General features: G+C 30.5%; 1 protein-coding gene across 1 annotated transcript; it reads right to left on the reverse strand.

Annotated features, from left to right (window-relative positions):
• Positions 1 to 680: 680 nt before the first annotated feature.
• On the reverse strand, positions 681 to 10,505 carry LOC107846201 (two-component response regulator ARR22-like). Its single transcript, XM_047400277.1, has 3 exons — positions 10,411 to 10,505; positions 1,613 to 1,862; positions 681 to 953 (listed from the first exon to the last, which is right to left on the reverse strand). The coding sequence occupies exons 1-3, from the start codon at positions 10,503 to 10,505 to the stop codon at positions 774 to 776; spliced, it is 525 nt and encodes a 174-aa protein (XP_047256233.1). The 3' UTR covers positions 681 to 773.
• Between the last annotated feature and the right edge of the window lie 600 nt (positions 10,506 to 11,105).

Below are 11,105 nucleotides of genomic sequence, written 5' to 3' on the forward strand. Positions count from 1 at the left end.
AGCATGTTGGAGTCCCACATCGGTGGGTTCCTTGGTCTGTCTTGGGCAATTCTTCCCTCATGAGCTAGCTTTTGAGGTTGAGTTAGGCCCAATGTCTATTTCTTTATCATGATATCAGAGTCAGCCCACCTAGTTTATTGTTTCCGATGTTGGCCCCCCGTCTTATACTGTCCACGCTCTATATGTCCAGTCCTGGGCATGCGGGGGTGTTAGAATCCCACATCGGTGGGTTAAAGGGTCCTTGGCCTTCTTATATGGTCTTGGACAATCCTCCCCACATGAGCTAACTTTTGAGGTTGAGCTAGGCTCAAGGTCCATATAAGGAGACCAAGGACCCTTTAACCAACCGATGTAGGACTCCAACAAAGCAAGTATGCTAATACTCAATCTTGAGCTCAAGCTAAGAGAATGGAGTCTTCTTTAGTAAGGAATATTTTATATTTGCATGTGGATTCTTTTGGCACAAATCCATGTTATTAGTCAAATCTAAATTCATGGAAATCAAACAATGAATGAGAAATTTAAAAAAAAAACTTTATTCTTTTAATAAACTTTTGACGCGAATTCAAATTGATCCAAATCAGAAATTAGGAAAAGGAAATATTCTACTTCATAATAATAAAGATCTATAGCATCATAATCATATGTATACTAGTACATCTTTAATACTCACCAAATTTGATAGTACTTGAATAGGTCAAGTACATGACTAAAGAACTATATTATATAGTTTTATTTCTTCTTTAATATCAATATAAAAGATCACTTTTTTTCTAAACTTTATTGGAAACTTTCTCAATAAGACTTTGAAATGTCTCCATTGTTAATGGTTGCTCATAGCATTTATCAAGACCAGCTTCCATAAACTCCTTGCGGTATTCTTCATTGTCACTTTGAGTTGGCATTCCCACAATCATAGTAGTAATACCCATTGATCTAAGCTTTTTTGTTGCCTATAAATAAAAGAGAAAAAAATAAGTTCAACTAAATAGTGTTTAAAAATGAAAATACGGTTCACGCATAGATAAAAGTTATGTTGTTTGGATTCTTGAGAAAATATTGACGGGTGTGTGCTAGATTTTTTAAAAGATATATGCATTTTTGAAGGATCCAATTCCAAGGTGAGTCGGATAATACCTTTGCAGGGTTCAAGAAGATATAAGAGTAAAAGTACGATCTAGTAGATAAATATATATTGAAAAGGGATAAATATATCTCCGAATTATGATAAATGGTACGTATATACCCTCCATTATACTTTGAGTACACATATGTCATTACCGTTAATGAAATGGTACGTACATGCCCCTCACACTAACGGTAGAGGCATATGTATATCCAAAGTATGACGGAGAGTATATATATATCATTTATCATAATTCGAAAATATATTTGCCCCTTTTCGATTTTATTTTTTTAATCTCAAATAATTAACCCAATTTACTTTATTGGCTACGTTGCTTTCTACTAATTTTTCTGTATGCATGTGTGTTGCACGTATATTTCGAGTCATCATGCCATATAGCTTTATAAAATATTGTTCATATCATTAAAATAAAACATTAAGTAAATAATTACGCATAAAATTAAGAATATATTAAAAGCTAATTACCTCGATACCATCCATAATAGGCATAGTAGAGCTCATTAGGATTAGATCAAAACGCATTTGTGTTATATCATGAATCTTAACAGCAACTGCCCCATTTCTCACTCCTAATGTCTCTGCCCCACACTTTTGAAGACACAATATATATGCCGTCTGCGCGATGTCCTCGTTTTCAACTATAAGTACGCTTAATTTTTTATGTATGGCTTTTCTCTCACCCTTCGAGGAAGAAGATGTGCTCGAAGCCATTTTACTGCAAAAAAAAAAAAAAGAGCAAAATTAATTTAAATAGTCAGTCGTCAAATAAAAATAGCCAAAAGATATAATTTATAATTTATATTGATCATATTGTATAAAAATTCGAGATTGAAAACAATACATGTGATACTAATTCTAACATGTACTATACATAATAATAGGGATCAAATGAGTATAACTTTAAATCTATTTGTAGAAAAAAATCATAATTGATGAACATAATTTTAATTATTCAATAAATAAATATGTAATTATTGAATGAGAGAGTTAGTACCTATACCCCTCTGTCTTGAGAACAAAAGAATGCACAATATGCTTGGAAAATAGTTTGATGCTCATTTATATAGGAATCTCATGAGAAGTTTTCATAAATGAAGTTTGCCACAAGCTTTTATTGGAAAATTAAAAATAGCAAATCAAAGTATAAGAAACATACCAAAATTTACTTTTGAAAAATTGATAATAGCAAAATGAATTAGATGAAATATGCCCAAATTTGTTATTGAAAAGGGGGAAAAGACCAATGGATAAATTTGATGTTACTATTAGCATTTAAGAGTTCTTTTTCCTCTTTCTAAAGAGGAAAAATATTTAAATTTCTCAAATATATTAAGTTTTGAAATTTTCAATTATTGTAGACCTTATTTTACTATAAACTACTTTCGTGGTACGTGTGTTAATGCATGTGTATTTCGATTCATGTTAAAAATATTCATGGTCTTTTTTTAAGTTGATCTTGATAATTTAACCAAACATGCTACAAAAATCGATCACAAGTGGTCGATTTTCCACAATTTCCGATCACCAAACCGACCAAAATACGTGGTCGGTAAAACTGTAGCAGCTTTTTAAAAACCAACCACATGTGGTCGTTTTTTTTTTAAAAAAAATATATATTTTTAAAATTCATTATTATTTTATTAAAATTGAAAAAATAATTTTAAAAATAAAAAATTTAAGACAAGTGGTCGTTTTTTTTTTTAAAAATTACTTAATTAATTTTAATAAAATCGACCACAAGTGATCGGTTTTCTTTTAAAATTAATTAATTAATTTTATAAAAATCGACCACAAGTGGTCAGTTTTCTTTAAATTAATTAATTAATTTCTAAAAAAATCGACCACATGTGGTCGGTTCTTAATTGAATTAATTAATTAATTTAAAGAAAAAAGGACCACATGTGGTAGTTTTTTTGTAAAAAAAAATTAAAAAAGGGACCACATGTGCTTGGTTTTTTGTAAAAAATTTCAAGAAAAGGGACCACATGTGGTCGGTTTTTTCGATAATTTTGTAAAAAAGAATATTGAAAATTTCCAAAATACAAATATTAAAAATCAAATTATTTAAAATACACCAATCATTTACAAACATTAAAAATTAAATCAAATTATTTACAATACAGCCCACCAATTATTTAATATACAATCAACCAACCACCATAAGAATACAAACATTAAAAATCAAATTATTTACAAAATTTATTGAGGTTCCAAATCCAAACTATAAAACATACAAAAGACTAAAAACTACAACTCATCATCCACATTTTCATTTTCAGCCTCACCCATTCTAATATCAAGATTTCGTTGATATATCCAGCTATAATCGGGTTTCATCTACACAATCAATCACATTCAAATAATTAGTTCAAGTCACAAAAGTTCACATTTTAAATACCTACACCTAAACATTTTCAAGTCACTAATTTACTTCACAAGTTACCAAACTAAACTTAATTCAAAATGAAAAGTTCAAGTTTCAAGTACCTACACTTAAACATTTTGAAGTAACTAATTCACTTGTCAAGTGACCACAATTTACTAAAATCAAAACAAAAGTTCACATTTCAAGTACCTAAATTCAAAAGAAAAGTCATTAATTCATAATTCAAGTAACTACAATTAAACATTTCAAGTCACTAAGTCACTTCACAAGTTACCTAACTAAACTACATTTAAAATGAAAGTTCACATTTCAAGTGCCTACAAATAAACATTTTCAAGTCACTAATTCACTTCACAAGTTACTAAACTAAACATAATTCAAAATGAAAAGTTTACATTTCAAGTACCAACACTTAAACATTTTCAAGTCACTAACTCACATCTCAAGTGACCACACTTAACTATATTCAAAACACAAGTCCACCTTTCAAGTAACTACACTTAAAAATTTTCGACTCACTAATTCACTTCTCAAGTGACCACATTAACTAAATTCAAAACACAAGTCCACATTTTAAGTACCTACACTAAAACCTTTTCAAGTCACTTATTCACTTCTCTAGTGACCACACTTGACTATATTCAAAACACAAGTTCACCTTTCAAGTAAATACACTTGAACATTTTCGACTAACTAATACACTTTTCAAGTGATCACACTTGAGTAAATTCTACACATTCATGACAATTTATATGTCAAAACTCAAAACTTTATTTACCTATTAACTTTGTAGGTCTAAAAATCTAATGTTGCTTCCTATATTGTATAACTCTCTCATTACAACTTCTTAATAATCACATTCTTGAAAATTTGTACCCACTAACACAAAAAGATAATGCACATTAATAATATAATTTCTTCAATATTAAAATGTACACTAATAATAAGTTATCCAGTAAACTTCCATAACAAAACTAAGATTAACTTACAAAATATTACATCCTCAAATTAATGTCACTGATCCATTGAGCATTCAAGAAGCATTATAAAGCAAAAAAAGAAAATCAAGTTACTCTTAGTCAAACTTATTCTAGTCTAATAGTAGGTTTAAATGGAGCAAACTTAACATCACGTAATCAATGAAAATGTATACTCCTTGAGGCATTGTTAAGATTAATAAAACTATCTCAATAACTCTAAAATACTCACCAAAATAGATTTCAGGATAAATCTGTTCATATTATGATACATGGAAGGCAACCCGAATTCGTAAGATCAAAGTTTAAATAATCCCATGCCATAAACTTTTCTGCTAATACTATTTTAACTTAAGGAATACAACATTAGCTATATCTTACATAGTACTATTTCCTTTAAAAAGTCTACACTAGAATATTGACGACAAGATAGTTTTGATAAGACAATTTCTAGTAAAATAGAATTTTAATTTATAGCAGGACGGAGTCAAATGTATATAAATCAAAAAGGCAAACAGAACATAAATGGCATAACTTCAAATATTTGATTTCGTAAATTAAAAAAAAAATCAAAAGAAAGGGACAAATACTGACCTCATCGTCAAAAAGCCGAACTCGAGCTCGCTCCTAAAAATCTATTCAAATCAGGAAACAAGAGAGCAAGGGAAAAACAATGAATAATTGGTGATTTTAACTAGTGAAGAACTGAATGAGTCTTAAAAGATTAACACAATTTCATAAACGTGGAGTTAAGTAGGGACATAAAGGAATTCCCCAAGTTATTAACGAGCTTTAGTTGATGCAATTTTATCTAAAGTAGACCAAACTTCCCTATATATATCACACTAGATAATGAAGGCCCTATATTACAATCATAAATATTTATATAGGTATTTAATAAGATTTTCAAAAATAAATCTTTAACATTTTAAAATAAACACAATACAAAATGATAGTAGAGATCAAATAGCACCTACTATTGGAGTATGTCGACAAGGCTGAAACAATAATGACAGTGGTGACGGCTGATAGTGTTGCTGCAGTGGCGGTGCCGGAGGAATGACTCCTATTACTAGTTCGCCTGGAACCGCGGGGGTAAGGAAGAGGAGGGTGGCGTCGGTTGGTAGTCGGTGTTGCGGTAGCCGTGGCGGTGGCAAGCGGGTCCATAGAGAGAGAAGAGGAGATAGAGAGAGAAAGTAGAGATGCGACTATTGTTGAATGGAATGAGGCTAGGATTTTCTGTTAAGCTTAAAAATGGAAAGCAAAGAGAAATGTGATCTCAGCCGTTGGATCAATTTGATCAACGTATGAGATCTAAATATTAAGATTTTGATCAAAATTGGATGAAAAATTAAATTCAATCTATTAGATATAATTTAGCTAGAATTATAATAAATCGGGTAAAATTAAGCTAAAATTGTTATGAATTAGCACAATTGAGTTAGAAAATACACAAATTTAAAAAATAATTGTTATTTCAATAGTAGTAATAATAATAATAATAATAATAATAATGATAGTAATAATTAAATAATAATTAAATGATCCGCTTACTGTCGTTTTTCCATAACATATTCTTGTCCTCTCCAATAATTATGAGTGTGCATGAATATTTATTTTAAAATTATCGATAATGATAATAATAATAGTAATAATAATAATAATAATAATAATAATAATAATAGATAATGTATTTTGTAAAATAATTGTGAATGTGCATGTTTACGAAAAAATAATAAAATATTATATTTGAATTGATAAATCGTAAATAATGGTAATAAAAAGTAATAAAATAATTTATTTATATTTTCAATTGGATTATCAGTTAATTAGATTCAGTTATCTAGCTTTTGATTACTGCATATGTCACTACACGGGATATACAGATATATACATATATTCGATTGGCTATCATGCTTCCAAATACGTACTACATACATCGATCAAATACACCATTTTATTACCCCATAATATACATTAATTATCTTATCTTATGTTATTATACCTTCAACAGTATATTATATATCACCTTGATCGACCACGTGATATCAGTATATTCAATATATAACTGGATATATTTTGTTAGCTTTAATTTTAACTATGTATTACGTACATCACTATACAAGAGATATACATCCATACATATATATATATATATATATATATATATATATACACATACCTATACATACACACACACACATATACACACTATCGAATATAAAGTTTAAAATACGTACTATATACATCACATACGTACACGAGTATATTACCCCATAATATAATGCGACGTATTTCATATACATACTTGACGAGTTATCGACTAATTTGATTATTAGCTTACATTAATATAACTTCAACGTACAGTATATTATTACTTTGATCATTTTAAATCAAGGTATTCAATATGTTTGGATAGATTCTGGTAGTTTTTGACTACATAGTTCATCGATCACTACATCATATATATATATATTTACACACACACACACACATATACACACTATCGACTATATTAAGTTCTAAATACATACTATACGCATCACATACAGACACAGGGATACTATCCATTAATATAATGTGACGTATTTCATATACATACTTTGATGAGTTATCGATTAATTTGATTAGCTTACATTAATATAACTTCAACGTAAAGTATATTATTACTTCAATCATTTCAAATCATCACATACCCAATTTTACTATCCAATAATAATATACAATGTTTTTCACAGATACTCAGTTGAATTATCGATTGGTTTATCTTATGTCATTAGTTTACCATCGCTATATAATATGTATATATTATATATATTACCTATACATACACACACATATACACACTATCGACTGTATCAAGTTCTAAATACGTACTATATACATCACATACGTATACGAGTAGTATACTATCCAATAATATAATAAGATGTATTTTTATATACATACTCTGATGAGTTATCGATTGATTAGATTAGCTTAAATTAATATAACTTTGACGTACAGTATATTATTACTTCTATCGTTTCAAAACATGGTATTTAGTAATATGTTTGGATAGATCCTACTAGTTTTTGACTACATTGTTCATCGATCGATCACTATATATATATATATATATATATATATATATATATATATATATATATATATATATATATATGAACTCTTAAATACTATATTACCTCATAATAGAACACATTCATTATATTCTAATGAATTATTGGTTATATAGGTATGTTACATTATTATAACTGCAATAGTAGCATAATATCATTATCTCAACGGTATGATATATGTACAACATGAACATAATCAATTCAAAACAAGAACATCATGACATATAGTTTAAACATAGGGTTCTTGAGCTTCATGGACGAAAGGAGTCCAAGAATCAACACTGTGCATACCTGAGTTCTTGATTCTATGAAGATTAACGGAAAGATTTTTGAATTTGGGTCTTGGATTTGAATCCCCAATTGAAAACCCTAGCTTGTTCTTGAGAGAAACTTGAGAGAAACCCTTTATTTTGGATAAAATATGGTTGAATCATGTGTTATTGGGTTTATATAGGGTTGAAAAATTGACCCTTTGAACCCTTGAACGTGTATTTTATTTATGAGAAAATTTCTCGATTTGGCAGGTTGGCCGTGCCGTGTCACTGGAAATAGCCAACTGGGAACTGGACTGATGGCGTGATGTGGTGAAATCGCATTGAAATACTGGATGGGACCTGGAAGTTCACCGCGATGTGGTGGTATCGTGCTGAGACACTGAAAAAAGGACAATTCTTAAATAGAGCCTTGGCGTGATGAACCACTATCGCGAAGCAACACTAGAAATTGACAATTTCCATTTAAGCTGGCTCTGCAAAACGCTGAGGGCTCAGATGAGACACTGTCTTACTAAAATAGCGCTAACTCTTCACCTGGGTGTCGAATTTGGGCGAATTTGATATCGATGGAAAGCTTATTGAATTTTTCACATGACAAAAAGTAAAAATCTTAAAATACCACATGTATAAAATTGGATTCATATTTGAAATAATTCTTTGATATTTTTGCGACGAATTTAAGCTAGGTAAAAGTACGGGGTATTACATAAAGCTTCCCAAGCTCCCATAAGTTTCACTTTAATCTCCATACTATTTTAGTACTCCCAAGAGGCAAGATAAAAATGAGCAAAATGGGCCAAAAAGAGAGAATTTTTCTGCAATATCAGATTTTTTTGGTCAATCAGACTTCGACGGGGTGTTTGAGATTCATTCAGAGTCCAATAAATGCAAATGAACTATGTAAGCATACTAAATTTGATGTTCCAAACACATTGGTAAAGTTAGATTTATGAAAAAAATATTATTTTCATAAAATTGACCCCGAAATTCGAAATCACAATTTTCTAAATCGAGGATCGAAATGAGATTTAAAAGTTGTAAAATCATATCAAACATGATAAAACCCTAAATTTGACATTGCAGATCTATTGGTGAAGTCAAATTTTCCATACGAGGTCGTTTTAATCAAATGTGGGTCCCAAACTCATATTTTTAATTTTCCAACTTTTCGATCAGTAGGTCAAAATGAGGTCGGGTGCATCGGGACCCTAACCAAAGGTATACCCAATCTAAAATAGCTATTTTAGAGCTGCCGGAGTAGTCCGTTCGGCCATCCGTTGCATGGATTAAAATATATCCCCATAAGTCTAAAATAAGGCTCTCAAAGCCATCAAAAACTATAATATCTCATAAATGATACCAAAATGCATCGAAAACTATGTCAATCACTCCCACACCTCAGAAATTCCATAATACAATTATGGATAGGGGTAAAATAGTCAAATAACATAAAATTATAAATTTCACATATTTCATCATATTTTTAGGTCGTTATAATAATCTCCGCCGATGCGCGGCTGTAAGAACCTTGCCACACACATGGCTAAGATAACGATATTGGCAAAGTAATTCAAGATTGCATGATAGGGGGGGTAACCAATCCATATTTGAAATCACGTCAAAATCAACCATGTCTAGCACAATAAAGTTAGCCCGAGTGTCGTTCTTCTGAACAGTCACAATACACGATCTATGTACCCGATCCACTACTAAAGAATCACTCATAAAATTAGCTACGCGTAAAATCTCATTCAATGAATCTCAACAACCCCAACCGCAGTACATAATAAGAAGACACATAAAAATATATAAAATTTTGATTAAAGGTTTGAACATAAGACATAGGAATACATGGATCTTATGAAGTTTATTCTAAAATACTCGATCAACTCATGACCATGTTGAACTCTTTCTTTTACAACCAAAAACTTTATATCAATGTGTTTTGACTTTAATTTACCCAACTCATGTTGTCATTGAAATATATGACTGCTGACTTACTGTCGCAAAATAACTCAAGTGATCTTTCAATGCCATTCGATCCACAATTTGCAGCCATATTTCTTAATTAAATGCCTCATAATATATATATATATATTTTAAAAAAAGGCGAAATCCACCGACAAGTATCTAAACTTGGCATGATATTTTACGTTGGCACCTAAAGTAGACAGTGTTCATTTTAGCACCTCAACTAGCATTTTGGTGTGTTATTTTGGTACATTTTTGACAACCAGTAAAAATATGTGATGTGTGTGCATTACACGCGCTATGACGTATAAAGTGGCCAATAATAATAGGACATTAGACCTTTTTTATTATAATAATTTTCAAATAATTAATTTAAATTTTAAAAATTATAAATTAAATAATTAATTTAATTTAACTTAAATTAAATTGATGATGCCCCCACCCCCACCACCCCAGATCATCTTTTGGAGCACCCACCCCGTACTCCCCACCACCTCACCAATCATTTTCTTCAAATCCTCAACCTTTAAATTACCTGTTGAATCCCCTACCCCCAACACCTGCTGCAATAGCCCATCCCCCCCTCCCCTGAATATGTCTTCTCCAACACTGAATTTTGCATAAATTCATTTCACACTTAATGCAAAGTCAAGATAAGATGATAAATGATTTTCAATGTGGAGAAAGAGTTAATTTCACTCTCATTAATTAATTTTAAAATAAGAAATCTGGGAATAATTGAAGGTTTTGGTGAATAAAAATAGATTCTCAGACAGTCCTCAGACAGTCCTCGCAGATAGTTAGTATGGGATTGCCCACAGGCCCAAAAGTATCCCATCATTTTAGTTGTGTTCCAGAGTTGTACAGATCTCATTCATGATCATGAGAACTCTTTCGCAAACCCAAAATTAGATATGTCATCAAATCCCTTCTCAGAATCCTATGATAGCTTATGACCTAGAGTTAGAAGCATGAACTCAGGAGTTTAGCAGTAGTAGAGTTGGGATAACATTATCCAGGTTGAATAGATTATGTATTCATGGGGATATATATACCAGAGTAAATCAGTAGGCTTGAACAGTGCAAGCTAGCACTTAAGTTATTAATTTGATACTAAGTATGAAGGTGTGGATGTTAATTAGGTGATATGGCATTAGTAGTCTATGAAGAAACAGAAGAAGATAATGTGTTTAGTAAGGTAAGCATGTGTCAAACAGAGTATTAGTAGGT

The sequence above is a fragment of the Capsicum annuum genome, chromosome 11, assembly GCF_002878395.1.
Source record: "Capsicum annuum cultivar UCD-10X-F1 chromosome 11, UCD10Xv1.1, whole genome shotgun sequence".
Classification (NCBI taxonomy): domain Eukaryota; kingdom Viridiplantae; phylum Streptophyta; class Magnoliopsida; order Solanales; family Solanaceae; genus Capsicum; species Capsicum annuum.